The 16,878-nt window shown below is 35.8% G+C and overlaps 1 protein-coding gene and 1 pseudogene across 1 annotated transcript; both read left to right on the top strand.

The window, feature by feature from the left end:
* Positions 1-3,076: 3,076 nt before the first annotated feature.
* LOC114727036 (KIN14B-interacting protein At4g14310-like) lies at positions 3,077-6,880 on the top strand (annotated as a pseudogene).
* Positions 6,881-12,215: 5,335 nt separating this feature from the next.
* Positions 12,216-16,121, top strand: LOC114727044 (long-chain-alcohol oxidase FAO1). The gene is made up of 3 exons (XM_028913758.1): positions 12,216-12,616; positions 13,728-14,000; positions 14,140-16,121. The coding sequence occupies exons 1-3, from the start codon at positions 12,398-12,400 to the stop codon at positions 15,901-15,903; spliced, it is 2,256 nt and encodes a 751-aa protein (XP_028769591.1). The 5' UTR covers positions 12,216-12,397; the 3' UTR covers positions 15,904-16,121.
* Positions 16,122-16,878: the final 757 nt, after the last annotated feature.

The raw sequence follows: 16,878 nt of genomic DNA, 5'->3' as shown, positions 1-16,878 counted from the left end.
ATTTGTAAATTGCCTAATTTTTGTTGTAAATTTCTAAATTCCACTTGTAAATCGTCTAATTTCACTTGTTCACTTACACTCAAACATTACATTTTGGGTTGTGAATTCTCTTGTGTTTACCAAATTGGGTTGTAAATTCATAAAATTTTATTGTAAATCTTCAAATTACTTGCTCATTTGCACTTAAACACTTGCATTTGGGGTTATGACTTCTATTATGTTATTTGTAAATTGTCTAATTTTTGTTGTAAATTGCTGAATTACACTTGTAAATCGTCTAATTTCACTTGTTCACTTACACTCAAACACTTACATTTTGGGTTGTGAATTCTCTTGTGTTTGCCAAATTTGGGTTGTAAATCCATAAACTTTTATTGTAAATCTTCAAATTTCACTTGCTCATTTGCACTTAAACACTTGCATTTGGGTTATGATTCTATTATGTTATTTGTAAATTGTCTAATTTTGTTGTAAATTGCTGAATACACTTGTAAATCGTCTAATTTCACTTGTTCACTTACATTCAAACACTTACTTTTAGGTTGTGAATCTCTTGTGTTTGTCAAATTTGGGTTGTAAATCCATAAATTTTATTGTAAATCTTCAAATTTTACTTGCTCATTTGCACCTAAACACTTGCATTTTTGGGTTATGACTTCTATTATGTTATTTGTAAATTTCCTAACTTTTGTTGCAAATTTCTGAATTCCACTTGTAAAATCGTCTAATTTCACTTGTTCACTTACATTTGGACTGTTGCGTTTATTTGTTATATGTAGTTTTATTTGCATTTTATGATTGAATGGGTTGCCTGGCTTGGTGGTTACAAGTCTTTTGGTGTGCCAAGGGGTCCTGGGTTCAAACCCTCCCTTGGTCACTTTGTTTTAAACAAAAAAAACTCCGGCCACCGGAGGTCCCGCCGGAGTTACTGTTCGGCCACCGGTGACCGGATCCCGACGGCGGCCACCTGAGCGCCGGTGGCCGGACCTCCGACCTCCGGTGGCCGGAACAGTAACTCCGGTAAATATTTATTTTTTAATAAAATAAAAAGGGGGGTATTATGTAATCTCACTCTCTAAAAATTAATATCAGATTGGTCCCTTGGTCCTGCAGTGAGGTTTCAGAAGTTTTGGGGGCTCTTTGAAATTATTTGCCTTCTGCGGTCTACAGTGAAATTCCCCCAAGTTTTATGCACTTTTACAATCATGCTTTAAAAAAAAAGCTTTTTACTCATAAGTTAGATTGGTTAAAAGTTCACCAAACAGTTTCTAAACATGTAAACTGGCTTATCCCACTTATAAGTTATTTTTTTACCATTGTATCAAACATAGTTTATGTATAGTTTTGCATCTTTCAAAACTAAATGGTACCAGATACTCTTAGTGTAAAATTTTATTATTAAAATTACACCCTGATCCTGAATTATGCTTATAAAAATAGACCTAAACTTGAGTTTGACCTGTAAGCCAGACTAATTTTGAGTAGCCTTGGTCACTTGAAAACTATTTTCAATCATCTTCCTTACGCTTATCTTGGCTCGAATGGACTATGAATGCATACATGTTATCCGCGTGACCATGGATATCTCAGCGGCCCCTACAAGAGTTTGGACGGTTGGCGGGGATTTTCTTTTAATAATTAGAGAAATCAATTCAATACATCAAAATCTAATCAGGCATAACGTCGCATCTGTCTCATTAAATTATACAACTTCAAGAATTTACAATATATTTTTCTGATAAAAAAAAAAAAAGAAATTTACAATATATTAACCCATACTACATACGATCTTTAATATTAGAGATATGTGACTAATTTGAGTAGATTAATAAAATTAATTAATTTAATTATTTGTAATAAATAGATATTATCTTATTTAAAATATCCTTACTAATTATGTATATTAGTTAAAATTAAACATGTATAACTATTACAAAGACTATCTTAAAAATACTCTTCCGGTCCTTAATATATGACTCAATTGTTGAATCGGTTTTGATCTTAAATATAAGACCCATTTCCATTATTTATCACTTTTTTCTAATTATCCTTTGTGGATTCTTCATCAACCATAACCAATTAGAAGAGAAAGAGGATGTATTAAGAAAGATGATTATGGTATTTTAGAAAAAACGTGTCATATTTCTTATAATAACTTACCTAATTTCTTTAACATAATTAATTAGTTAAATAGGTTTTGTATTAAGAATTGGAGGAGTAGGTAAATATAAAAAGGATAAAGTAAAAATTAAAATATTATATTTAAACTAAATCAAATATCAAACTAATTTTTATATTAAAAATTGAAAGTAATATTTATATGCACTAAACACATGAATATAGGCTATTAGAGTCCATTTGTCTCGCGTTTGTGGAGCCAAAAAGAGCCTATTAGTGCCATAAGCTCGATCTATAATTTTTGACCTGTTTGACATGGCTTTGGGCCATCCCACTTGTGACTGAAAAACAAGATTTAAGGGGTGTTTGGCAATTGAAAAAGTGTTTCTAGAAGTATTTTTTCGCAAACGAGATATAAAATCCTCTATATATTTACTTCGTAAACTGTAAAAACACTTGTGAAACCATGGTTTGGTTGCCATCCAAATATCCCTTTAATCACATGACTGGAGAGATTGTTATTAGTAGCTTATTTATGATTTTCAGTGTTTATGAGCGCGTAATGTTGAATTTTAAAAAGTGTCAAATAATTATTAATTTCTCTCTCGCTCTTTCTCAGTTTATTCTCTCTCATTATCTCAATTAAAGGGCGTTGGCATTTAGGTAATTTAAAAAATATTTTGACTCAAGTGAAGATAGCTCTCATTTTTATTTATTTTGCTCAGTTTCCCCCTTTTTTTTTTTTTTTTTTTCTCCCCCTCCGATCCAGCTCCCAATTTTTCAAAACTCAAAATTTCAATCACTTCCCGCCTACATCAAAGTTGCGTAGGGAATCCCTTTCAATTTTCGGGTTTCGTCATTCCCTCCTCTTCTGAGAAAATCTGCCACTTTCTTCTTCCTGTTTGCCACAGAAATCTCTCCCATAGTAATTTGATTCTTACTTTTACCTCAACTTCCCATGTCCACTTCATCCACTCGCCGGATGAAAGACCGAGACGGAGGCGACGGCGGCGCCTCCGCCGTCAAAGTTACCGCTCACCGACCTTCCAGATCTCAACCCCTGCTTCAAGCTCCGACAAAATCCCCAGCGCCAATGCTCTCCGTAAATTGTCTGCAGAGAAAGAGAATCGGAGATCCACGTCCCGTGGAGCCGCCCGCGCCCCGCCCAGAGACCTACGGCCCCGCACCTACTATTCGACCCATGCCCCGCGTCGATAAGGCATCGCTGGTAGGGGTAGGAAGCGGCAGTGACAGTCGTGACGGAAGTCCACGTCGTCGGTCCCTCGAGGTAGGAGCTCTAGCCCTTCTGACTTTACCAGGGTGTTTTCGGATACCCGAAAAGATAGGCGGGTTTCAGTGGATCGGGTCGTTAAGGGGTCGGTCGCAGAACCTGACCGTTCTGCTTTCAGTGGGAGTAGGGGTCTGAGAGTTTCTAATCAGGCAAAAGGGTATAGAGATTTGAGCGTCAAAGGAAGCGCGCAGGTTGGTAGTAAAGCAAAATTTCGAGGGCATACTGAGGAAAGTGCAACAAAGATTTTGAATTCAGGGATTAAGAGTAGAAATGGCGGAGTAATGGAAAACAAAGTCGGAGAAAGTGAAAATAATAAATCTTTTGTGAAATCAAGTGCAAGTCATGACAGGGGAGATCTGCAGATATACCGTGAGAAGGTCGATTCTGAATCTGAGTCAAAAAATCCGACCGATATTGGTATGGGTGGGCATCCAGGGCAGTGTTCTGAGATTTAGAAGAGACTGGCAATGACATAAATTCATCTTCTACCGAGGTTGTTGGAAATTCTGATGGTGAGGCTAAGGTTTTGGACATTCCAAAAGAGAAGGAGTCGGGGGGTGATTGTTCCAGTAGTGGGGTTACATGTAAATATCCCAGCAGACTTCATGAAAAGCTTGCTTTCTTAGAGGGGAAGGTCAAGAGAATAGCGTCCGATATTAGGAGGACTAAGGAGATGCTGGATTTGAATAACCCTGATCAATCAAAGATCATACTTTCAGACATCCAAGACAAAATTTCGGGTATTGAGAAGGCAATAGATCACGTAGCTGGTGATTCAAATGCTAAAATAGGGTTCTTGAAAAGCAATGCAAATGATAACAAAGAACCCAATATGGTTATTGATAGTCAAAATAAGCAAGTTGACAAGGGTAAACGCGGGGCCAAAGAATTGAACAGTGAGGATTGGAAGCTAGATTATTTCCTCATCGCAAGTTACTTCAGAATCGAACGTCGAATAAAGCATCATTGGAAAACTTTCGGAGCAATGAATTCAGGGAAAAGCAAGATGATATTGGAGCAAAGGTGGAAGAAAAGGAGCTGAGCCCTATTGAGGAGAGCAAGATAGCACAAGAGTTCTTGTCTAACCTAATAAAGAGGCAGGTAATGTCAAATCAAGAGATGGAGAAGCTGATATGAAGTATTGTGGAGTTAAAGAAACAGGCGCTGGTGCACCTGCTAAAACAAAAGACTCCTCATCTGCCTTCAATCAGAAGTGTGATGTTGAGCTACTTCTCACAACTGATGAGAAGCTTGAAGAGTTTGATGATCAAGAAAACACGCAAGGGCTATATATTGATGAAGAGACAGAAGATGATTTCATTTATTCGCTGAATGATATAGGAAATAAGACAGCCGTAGGAGGATGGTTTGTGTCTGAAGGGGAGGCTGTCCTCATTGCTCACGATGATGGTTCGTGTTCATATTATGATATCGCGAATCGAGAGGTATGTAAGCCGTTACAGATTATACACGTCATTAGTCATTAAATGTAAGCACTATGCCCCATGCTATGCATGCTCCGTAATCGGGTTCAAAAAAGTTTCCTTCTTTAGTTGCTTTATATTTGCCAGCCGTTCTCCGTTCTAAGGAAATACTGGTAATTCATATTTCAGTTAGTTGATTTTGTTGCTCCATATTCTTCATTAAATTAAACGATCAAATAAATAAATGATCAAATTTCCCTATATGATATTCATATTTTTCCTGAAACCAATTGCATCTTTGATTACATTTTCGTAACGAATTATGCTTATAGATTCGTATTCTTTCTGTAACCTTAAACAAACATTGTGCCTGCTCACAGTTCACTATCTTTGCAGGAAAAGGCTTCATATATGCCACCATCTGGAGTTTCACCTAACACGTGGAGAGACTGTTGGATAATTCGTGCTCCTGGTTCCGACGGTTGCTCAGGAAGGTTTGTAGTTGCTGCATCTGCTGGCAATACTATGGATTCAGGATTTTGCTCTTGGGATTTTTACACCAAGGATCTCCGCGCTTTCCAACTAGAGTTCGGAACAGCCGCCTCTAGGACAGCTCTTCGACCCTTGTCCAATAACATTGTGCAAAGAAATTCTGGAGCCGGCAGTTTGGCCACTGAAACCAGGCAATGGTGGTATAGACCTTGTGGACCTCTGATTATCTCTACTGCGACCTCTCAGAGAGCTGTAAAAGTCTTTGATATTCGTGATGGAGAACAAGTCATGAAATGGGAGGTTCAGAAACCTGTTCTTGCAATGGACTATTCCAGTCCTTTGCAGTGGAGAAACAGAGGGAAAGTTGTGATAACCGAAGCAGAAACAATTTCTTGTGGGGATGTGAATTCACTTAGTCCTCAAGCCCTGCTGTCTATTCCTGTATCTGGGCAAAAAATTTCTGCTCTACATGTGAGTAATACAGATGCAGAGCTGGGTGGAGGGGTTCGGCAAAGGTGAGTTTGAACCTTTAACATTCTTACCTTTTGATTTGTCTCAGCATCTCTTGGTCACTTTTTGCCCGTTGGCATTTTGTTCATATTGTCCTAGTGTTATCTTGAATGAAATTGTTTGTGAAAGCCCCTCTATTCGTTCATATATTGGCATTTATACTATTGTCACTCTGCAATGAAATTGTCTGCGTCTTGGTTTTAATTGTACCTCAACTACTTAATTTGTTTGCCTCCTAATATTTCGTTCCTGTTGTTTTGATATTATCTTCAATCAAACTGTTCATGACATAGTCGCTTTATTCCTTCCACATAATATCAGGGGCGAGCTCATCAGAAGCTGAAGGAAACGATGGTGTGTTCTGCACTTCAGACGCTGTCAACGTCTTGGACTTCCGCCAGCCATCTGGTGTGGGTCTTCGGATATCAAAACATGGGGTGAACATTCAGTCAGTTTTCTCACGTGGAGACTCAATCTTTCTTGGTTGCTCAACTTCAAGTTCCATTGGCAAGAAGCAGTCCTCATCGATGGTGCAACAATTCTCATTGCGTAAACAAGGGCTCTTCAACAGCTATGCTATGCCAGAATCCAATGCACATCCTCACCACTCTGCAATCACACAGGTTTGGGGAAACTCTAACTTTGTGATGGGCGTCTGTGGGCTTGGGCTATTTGTGTTTGATGCATTAAAGATGAGCCATTGCGGGCTTTCGATATGGATTCCACTAATACTCAGATGGTCAACCAAGTCATTGGGCCAGATGACTTATATTGGCCTTCCTTTGATTATCTGGGCTCTCGTGTACTCCTCATATCAAGAGATCGACCAGCTATGTGGAAGCAGCTCTCGTAGTCTTGGGGCATTTCTCTCTACGGTCTGTTGGCACTTCTAATGTTACAGACAGGAATCTGCTCAGGGATTCAAAAAGCATTTGCTTTTGCTGCTTCCTTTCCCCACTAATAAGTTAAGTTAAATTAAAGTCCCTTCTATGCGGTCTAAAGATGCTAAATTTAAGTTTTCCACTTGAGGGGATGCTGTAAAATATATGGATGTTTTTTGCGTAAGCTTCCAAAGATTAAACTTAGCCTGTATGTGTTAAAGTTTTTGAATGCACGAGTGCCATGAAATTTTTGTTCTGAAGTGGGGCTTAGTTGTAAAACAAGTTTTGCTATATTTCAAGTTTAGAGTTCTTTCCCTTGATTCCGAAAAAATCATTGTACTGGAAAGCTGAAAAATATAGGTACTAGGAAACCAAACACATGGATATGTACTCCAACAGCCTTTGAGCTTGGTTAAGGCTCGGAGACTAAGAACCGTGGATTCTACCAGAACAATTGCATCCTCCATTAAACTAGAGAATGGGTCGGTTCGTAAAAGTGACAAATGAAGAGATGGTGACCGCTTTTCTTATCTAACTGGTGAAGTGATTACAAATCCACTTCGGTGCCTATCTGGGCCACACCAGGAAGAGTAGGTTCGTTATAAGCGGACCACTTAATTATGATTCCATAATGATTTATTCATTGACAACTCTTCCGTTTTATATTGTCTCTTTCTTTCACTCGCCTTCACATATGATTAGCTTTACAGTTTCTAGAAAAGACGTGGGAGGGACTTCTCAGTTCTCACTTCATTTGAATTTTTTTTTTTACAGCCCTGTGAAAATAATATTAATTTAAATGTGAATGGTGTTGCATCCCCATTGGAATTTTTTTTCTTCTAAATTCATAAGATTTAAATTTAAAATATTATTTATAAATATAAAATATTTATACTCATGTCAATTTCTCTATTTAGAGACAAAATGGATTGAGGTCTTATAATTAGGACCAAATAAAAAGCCAAATAGGGTCTTATAATAAGGACCGGAGGAGTACACAGGTATGGCTCAACTACTTTGTGGCTAATATTTCTTCCATTTCTTTACGGCCTCAAATCTGAGTCAAATCTCTGGATTATTGAGCTTCTTCTACTTTCTAACCGTGGTGTTAATGATCGTCTTACTTATTAGTGGCAGTTGCACTAAATGATTTTTTCCCTCTCATTTATTATATATTTTAACACCATGCAACGTGGATGCCATCAATGAAGGCAAAATTAGTTGCATTAAATATTTGGAATTTTGAAGGCAAAAAAAAATATTTGGAATTTGATTCATAATAGTGCTCTTTCTCTCTTTCTCTCCCCCCGGGGAAAAATAGAGCAGTTTTTCACCTTTCCTCTTCTTTCATACCCTCGAAATCAGCCTTCAATGACTGCTAATAATTGCAACTTTAACATGCAACGTAAATTTGCTCAAAGGTGGATTCGCTTGATGTAAAGTTGTAAACTTTGAATATATATATATATATATATATATTTGCTCCTCCTATCTCAAAAAATATCAGTTTTCACCATTGGCATAAAATACTCCTAAACCAAAAATAAATAAATAGCCAATGGGACTTGAGTTTAGTGAAAGAAGCTAACCTCTTACGACGTAATGAACCAATGTTCGAATCTTCATCAGGAGAAGTGTCCACATTTAGTGTTTGAAAAGTGCCCCGAATAGGATTATCTTTTATAGAAGGATACGTTTGAACAAAAAAAAAAAAACTCCCTCCGGTTCAAAATATAAGCTAAATTTTTTTTAAAATGTTGGTTTTTTTATAAGATAACATTGGTTTTTGTCTAAGTATTTAATGAAGTTTTTTTAATTTTATCCTGATATATTCTCTCTCATCTTTAATTTATTTATTACATCTTTTACTTATTATTTTATTATTAATAATAGTATATTAAGAAAAAAATATATATACCTTACATATTATTATTTAAATTGATTTTAATTAGTTTTTTTTATAGACGTAATTTATAAAGTTTAGTATATATTTGAGCAGGAAGGAATACTGTTCACATATCGACATTGTTACAGTGGCCTACGATACTAAAGGGCCTACCCCATCAGAGTGGGTCCCTTCAACTCGTTCAGGGCTCTTGCTAAGTATCCATGGCCCCTCAAGTAAATGAGGTTGGTTTTGATAAATTGCCATTAAATGCCGGCAAAAAAATGGGCCATTAAATACTCATATGGCCCTTTAGGTTTTGCTTTTGTTCTTTTTTGCCCTTACCGCTTTCATATTTACGGCCATAATTTTCCATAGCATTCATGAAAGGTTTACGGAAAATATAGAGATGATAGTGATCCTTAAATTCATAACAACGCAACTTCGTATCATAATTTCTTTGACTATGCAAATATGTGAATATAGGACATTTAGTCTAACTTTGGGAAAATCACAAAAAAAGACCATGAAATTTGAAAAACACAGATAAAGACCCGCAATAACTTCAGTATGGATTTTAACAACTTCATGACGTATTATTATTGTCAAAAGCTATAGTAAAATTATCATGAGTCCCTATCTTTGTTTTTCAAATTTTAAGGTTTTTAATTGTGATTTTTTCTTAACTTTTTCTCCATGCCCATGTTGTACAAATTTCATTTGATAGTGTTATCGTCCAAGTTCACTTTGATTGTCATTTACCCCGTTAATATTTCATGCAATCCAATTGTTTCCACTTTTTACTTTTAGAACAAAGCGGAAAATGAAATTTAATTCACAAGGGTAGGTAAAATTTGTTTTTCTTTTTAAAAGAATTTTAGTCACAATATTACATTATTAAGGCTTGTACCTAACGTGTATGGCAAGTGAAATCTGACTACTATGCCTAACTGAAAGCATCAGATATTACCAATATATTTTGTTTAATATTTAATCGGAGAAATTGGGAGAAATTCTCTCATTAAAATCAACTGGTGAATGGTACTACCTATTCCTTTTCGATATAAAAAATATAAAACGTACTCCTCCGTCCTTAATATAAGACCCATTTAACTAATTTGATTAGATTAAGGAAGTTAGGTAAATTAGTTAATTATAAGAAAAGTGACACATTTTTCCTAAAACACCATAATCATCTTTCTTAATATCCTCTCTCCCTCTTCTACTTGATTATAGTTGAGGGAATATCTATAGGGGTAATTTAGAGAAAATTAATAAATATGAGAAATTGATCTTATATTTAGGACCAAAACCAACTCACTAATTGGGTCCTATATTAAGGACCGGAGGAGTAGCATTTTACTGTTTAGGTATCGTTCTCCAATTAAATTTTGTCAATTAGGAATTTTTTCAACTTTTCTTATTTAACAGGTATGGTAACATTTAACACTTTAATGTTATTTTTCATTTATATCCAGTATCCTAATCTTATTTATAATATATATAACAACAGCCAAATGTTATTTTTTGGTCCTAATCTTATTTATATTGTATCTAATATCCTAAAATATAAATAAAATTACGATGATGGATTTAACTGAAAGATAACATTAAGGGATACTGAATGCACTAGAAAAATAATATTAGAGTAATGAATGTTTATATAATATTGAAAAAATGGTGCTTGCTTTAATGAGGACATACATAAATGTATAAATATGATACTATGTAGTATCTCATTCTATTCCAAACATAAGGAAGCTTGTTTTTCCATGAGAAAATAATTTATATGGTACATCGCCTTTTTCAACATTTATTTAAATTAATTCCTTGTACTTTACAAAATGTTAAAAATATTCGACACACACACACACACCGTATCACTGAAAATTAAATTAATCTATATTAAAACCAAAAATATTGAATATGATGGCTTGCATTGCGTTGATCATGAGTATGACTTTTAAGGCATGGCCTTAATAATGATGGATTTCGAACTTCAATTTAATGCCCAATGTTGATTTTGATTTCTTAATGAGTTTTTTTTTTGGTACCAATTTTTTTAATATTAAAAAAGTGTTTTTTTTTTTGTTGCCTGAGCCGGATAATGAGTTAGATGAATGATTTTCTACCAACCAGAGCAAGTTGAGGATATGGACAATAAATCGCATCTCAATTTTAAAGAGACGGACATGTTATATCAATAATTAATTTGAATAAATCAAACATCGTGTCATGAATAAAAGAAATGTCAACGTTTTCAATTATGGATATTATATTGTAAACCTAAAATGATACTTTCTTGACTAAAGTATACATTTAGTTCTTTAACTTTGTATAAAATTTTAATTTGATTCTTTAACTTTAAAAATATACTTTTAGTCCTTTAACTCTAAAGATTTTTAAAAAAATTATGATATTAAGATCTTAAATATTGATAAAATATTTTCAAATGCTAACATATTAAGTTTAGTTTTCAAAACATCTATGATTGTTACAAAAAAATCATCATTAAAGCCTAATGATTTTAGGGTTAAAGGACCAAATGTATGTTTTTTAAAGTTAAGAGACTAAATTAAAACTTTGCATAAAATTAAATGACTAAATGTATACTTTAGCCTACTTTCTTCATTTTGTAAAATAACTCCAAAGATATTTTGCTTATGAATGAAGAGTTCCATCGTTTTGGTTCAAATTTGTCCATCACAATTTAATCCAGGGTAGGAACTAGGAACCTTCCCATAATCTTATTATTAATTGTGGGATATAAACATCTAGGACACAGTGGGTTATATTATATATATGTGTGCATGCATGTGGCCGATTAAAGCAAAGTCGTTTAGTTCTCTCCTAAAGAAAACGTTAAGGTCATATATATGCAACCAATAACAACTTAACAAGTATATTTACTAAGGTCATATACATTGCGTGCATGAGGGTGCTTGGTCAATCGTTATAGCGATGGATGGATACGATTGTATTTGAAAGAGGAGACATTTTTTTTTGGAAAAGGGGGAAAAATTGAATTAAAAATTTTATTGGTAAGAAATGATTTGATAAATTTTGATACACATTTACAAATTTGGCATAGACAGAGTCGTGGTGTTTTGATTTAAATCATTTTCACCAGTAGAATTTTCAATTGGAGACTTTTTCCAAAATTTTCCTTATTTTTTATATAAATATTTACCTTATATTTACCATCATATGCATGATTTGATACTTGATAGTGCCTTTTCTAAAATTATTTTAACTTAAAAGGAGCTGTGAAAGAATTAAAGGACACAATAGAGACATGCAAATGCAATGGTGGTGGGGTTAAAACCAAAGAGAATTTAGTTAAAGCCACCTAACATGGTTGCTCACATTCACATAATCATCTTTTTGCTTATTTTGGTCAAAATTAAAATTAACCCCCAAACAGTGATACATACATGTGATTAACTTTGTCCATTTGTTCTTGTTTTGTGTAATGTTATGACTTTATACCTAACCCAAAGAATAAAGTATCCTGCCCCTGTTGTGCAGCATGTATCAGAATATGGTTCCAGAAACTCCAAAACTTGATTATTTCCTCTCTTTCACAAATCACATAACTCAGAAATGTAAATTCTAGAGAAGTGGAGGTCCCATCACTTTCTTTCCTTTTCCTGTCTTCCTCCTCAACTCCCAACCATCATTATATTTACAGATAAACTACTCCTTCTTCCTGATTTCTAGTATATATAGACACACATACACAAACCCTCAAGCACACGTTGTGTTATTGATCACAAGCACACAGAGAGAGAGAGAGATGAGGAGAGAGAGTCATCCATTGTTGAGAGGAGGAGGAGGAGGAGAGAGGAAATACAGACATGGGTTCACAGAAGGAGAGATGAAGTCACTGGGAAGCATATGTGAGGTTTTGTTGCCTTCTTTGCCTTTGGAGGCTCTTCAATCTCAGACTCCTCCTTCTAAGCCTCTTTCATCCTTCTGGGCTTCTTCTGCTTCTCACCATCCCATCCCTCATCTGGTACGTACCTACCCTGTCTTCTTCATTTCTGATCTTTCTCTGCAACTTTGTATCAAAAAGGAAAGTTTCTGTTTGTTTGGTTTCTGATGAATTCATTAGAAACACAGGCCATGCATATGGCATGACACTGTTTCTGTGTAAAGTTTTAACTTTTAGCATGACTTTGTGTTGGTTTAATTTCACCATTTCTTTCTTTCTTTCTTTCTTTCTTTTTTTTAATCGAAGTGAAAGAAAATAAACTTCACACACTTTTTAAAATTTCTCCTCCTTTCTAGTTGTAGTTTTCTTTTGTGGTGTCCCACCATATTTCTTTAATTTGAAGTCTTTTCAAAGCAGTTATCCTCTATTAATAATATAATCAATTTTTTCCATTAAAATAATAATAAAAAATTTAGAGCCATATGTTGACGTTGTACTTGTACTCACATAATTGGCCTATTTTATGCCCCAGTCAATTTAATTCGCCTATTTGTTAAAGTGTTAAACCAGTTTTGGCTTGCATGTGAATTAGTGTTGGCCTATCATGTAATCTTCTGGTTCTAATTATAAAACTTTATTTGTAATCTACAAACGTGATTTTATAATTAGGATAAAAAGTAATATTATGTAATAAGTGTTCATGTTTGGACGCGCATGTGTAATAAAATTACCAAATAAAGAAACCTCTATCGATCGATTTAATTTATTCATTTGTTTTTGGAAACTGAATAGGGCCGCATTATTTCTTTAAGCCATATAAATATTTATCCGTTTGTGTCAGTGATTCATATTTAAATTTATGCAATTTTACAATCAGACAATTGACATAATTTCAATGAAAAATCTGTTAGGACTGAACCATGCATTTCCACTTTTCTTAATTCACACAATAAAAACATAATCAAAAAGAAAATATTAAAAAATTATGCATGAAAATAATCATTGTATCTTCACTACCAAAAAATAAATATAATTGCATAATAATAACAAAACCATAACAAATGGCACTCAAGATTCCCCCTTTCTTTTTACTATAAAAATATTAATTTGTTCCTTCAAAACCATAATCATTTTAATCTATTAATTTGTTAGATAAGCCGTATAATAATGATTTATAAGGAGAGGGCTGCAGGTTGCAGAAAAGTTAGCGAATAGAGGTTTGATAGAAGCAGTGATCCTGGTTAGAGTGATTCTATGGCTTCTCTCGACAAGGCTAGGCACATTGTTGCTTTGTGGATCTCTGTGTTTCAGTGAGAGATGGCCCTTCCTCAACAATTTCTCAGGCATCCCTTTGCACAAACGAGAGAAGGTTGTTCAGAGCTGGCTCCAGCATCGCTTCCTCACTCCTATCAGACTCGCTTTTGCTTACGTCAAAGTCTTATGCCTCTTAGTTTATTTCTCCTGGGTATTCTTCAACCTCCTTCCATCTTTTTATGTATTATCATCCCATTCCATTCCGCTCATGAATTACATACACTCATACCTGACTGCATTAAAATTCTCAGAACGGAAATCCATTGAATCCAAAGTTTTGATCCCTGCAGGTTGATGAAAATGGTGAGAACCCAGCATGGAAAGCCATTGGATATGAGGTGCCTGCTGATGATGAGAAACCAAGCAATGACTCTAACGTGAGGCCTCTTCAAAAGGGAATCGTAGAAACCATTTATGAGTCTGATTCAACTCTGAAACAATCTCTAGTTGAGAAAGGCCTCCATGTCACAATGGACTCCCGAAACAACACCCTGAGAGTCAAATGTGACGTAGTGATTGTTGGGTCTGGTAGTGGTGGGGGTGTTGCTGCTGCTGTTCTTGCAAGTGCAGGCCACAAGGTGGTTGTTATTGAGAAAGGAAACTACTTCACGGCCAAGGATTATTCTTCCCTTGAAGGCCCTTCCATGGACCAAATGTATGAAAATGGAGGGGTTCTTGCTTCTGCGGACTCCAGAATTCAGCTTCTTGCAGGATCAACTGTGGGAGGTGGCTCAGCCGTGAATTGGTCTGCTTCCATTAAGACCCCATATGAGGTGCTTAATGAATGGTCTGAGAGCCATGGGATTTCCTTCTTTTCAAGCCCCGAGTATCTGTCTGCAATGGAAACTGTGTGTCAAAGGATTGGAGTCACGGAGGATTGTACAGAGGAGGGTCTCCAGAATCAAGTACTCAGAAGAGGATGTCAAAATCTTGGCTTGAAAGTTGATTTTGTCCCTAGAAACTCATCTGGGAATCATTACTGTGGTTCTTGTGGTTTTGGTTGTCCAAAAGGCGAGAAACAAGCAACCCAACTTACATGGCTTGTAGATGCTGTGGATCATGGTGCAGTAATTGTTACCGGATGCAAAGCTGAGAGGTTCATGTTGGAAGGTCAAAGGAGTGGAAGTGACAGGAAGAAGAAATGCGTAGGAGTGAGGGCAAAAGCTTTAAGCAGCAGAATCACTATGAAGCTGGAATTTGTGGCCAAAGTGACAGTTTCTGCAGGTGGGGCTCTTTTGACACCTCCTCTAATGATCTCCAGTGGGCTGAAGAACAAGAACATTGGGCGAAACCTTCACCTTCATCCTGTTCTAATGGCTTGGGGATACTTCCCAGACAACATTTCGGAATTCAAAGGAAAAGCCTACGAGGGAGGCATAATCACATCAGTCCATAAGGTGCAATCATCGAGTGATCCCAAGTCTAATGCAAGGGCCATCATTGAAACTCCTGCTTTGGGACCAGCAAGCTTTGCTTCCTTATGCCCTTGGCTATCTGGACTTGACTTCAAACAAAGGGTGCTGAAATACTCAAGAACTGCCCATTTGATCACAATAATCAGAGACAATGCTTCAGGGCAAGTGACATCAGAGGGAAGGATCAGCTATAAGTTGAATGCAATAGACAAAGAGAACATGAAAGCTGGGTTGAAGCAGGCACTAAGGATTCTGATAGCTGCAGGCGCAGTTGAAGTAGGAACTCACAGGAGTGATGGACAGAGAATGAAGTGTAATGGGATTACTGAAAAAGAAGTGGAAGAGTTCCTAGGCAATGTGTATCCAGCAGAGGCCGCCTTATCACCAGGAAAGCATTGGAATCTATACAGTTCTGCTCATCAGATGGGAAGCTGCAGAATGGGAGTTAATGAGAAAGAAGGAGCAGTTGATGAGAATGGGCAAAGCTGGGAAGCAGAGGGCTTGTTTGTCTGTGATGGCAGTGTGCTTCCAACTGCAGTTGGTGTGAATCCTATGATCACTATACAGTCAACAGCATACTGTATTTCAAAGAGAATTGCAGAATATCTGAGAGCAGAGCAAATCCCTAAAGTTCATTGATGCTTTTTTCTTCATAGGAATCTTCATTATATAATACGCCTAATTAGGATGAATATTTTTATGGTTTAGCAACGTTGTAGATAAAATGCAGCACTCTTTATATCCAATAGTCATGCTTAATTATTAGGAAGAGCAAAGTAATGCTTGAAGTGAGTTTTTAATATATCTCTGCGCAATATTTGGATTGAAATCATATATTGAATTTGTTTACTTGTCAATTTCACATCTAGTTATCATGTATTTTGTCACTAACTTATCATGGATGCATATACAAACATTGGAAAAATAATGTCAGCTGTTCCCCCCCCCCCCCCCGGGGAACCTTTTACGAAAATGTCACCTTGGCGATTAGGTATAGAAAAATAACACAGGCGAAAACTTATGAAATATACTCTTTTATATTCATTACATACTCGCACCCTACAGAAGTAAGTACATCTAAATATAATATAGGTGATCTTATTGTAGTTAGTGAACAATGGATAAAAATTATGTAAATGAAATTACTGCTCAGTTATCCGCAATAAAATCTGGCGTTACATAATTATTCCACCTAACAAGGGTAGAGGGAGCATGAGGGGCCTACTTAATAACTATTTAAACTCTGTCACAGAAAGGGGTTTCCTACGTAGGTAAGTTGTGCGGTGTCATTAGCCTGCTAGAGTATACCGAACTAACAGGAATGCTGAAACAGTTGAAAAGGTTACAGTGAGTCACATGCAGCTATTTATTTCTTGAGAGCATTAAAAGCGCTCAAGATATCTTTATGGTTTCTGACGCAAGGAAGCTGGCAACAATTCGGAGAGTATAAATCCATGGTTGTGGTGTACATGGAGGCAGAAACCACAAGCCGGCAATCATTAGGAAATTATAAGTGCTTCCTGATGTATAATTTTATTGAGTTTTTGTTTTTGTTTTTATTTGATTCATTTTTACTCAAATTTAATTACGTTCATAACTTTTCGGTTAAGATTA

This window comes from Neltuma alba, unplaced genomic scaffold (assembly GCF_004799145.2).
Source record: "Neltuma alba isolate B1F8T4 unplaced genomic scaffold, ASM479914v2 tig00012431_pilon, whole genome shotgun sequence".
In the NCBI taxonomy this organism is placed as follows: domain Eukaryota; kingdom Viridiplantae; phylum Streptophyta; class Magnoliopsida; order Fabales; family Fabaceae; genus Neltuma; species Neltuma alba.
The sequence above is the reverse complement of the archived record's forward strand: the minus strand, read 5'-3'. Positions and strand labels throughout refer to the sequence as shown.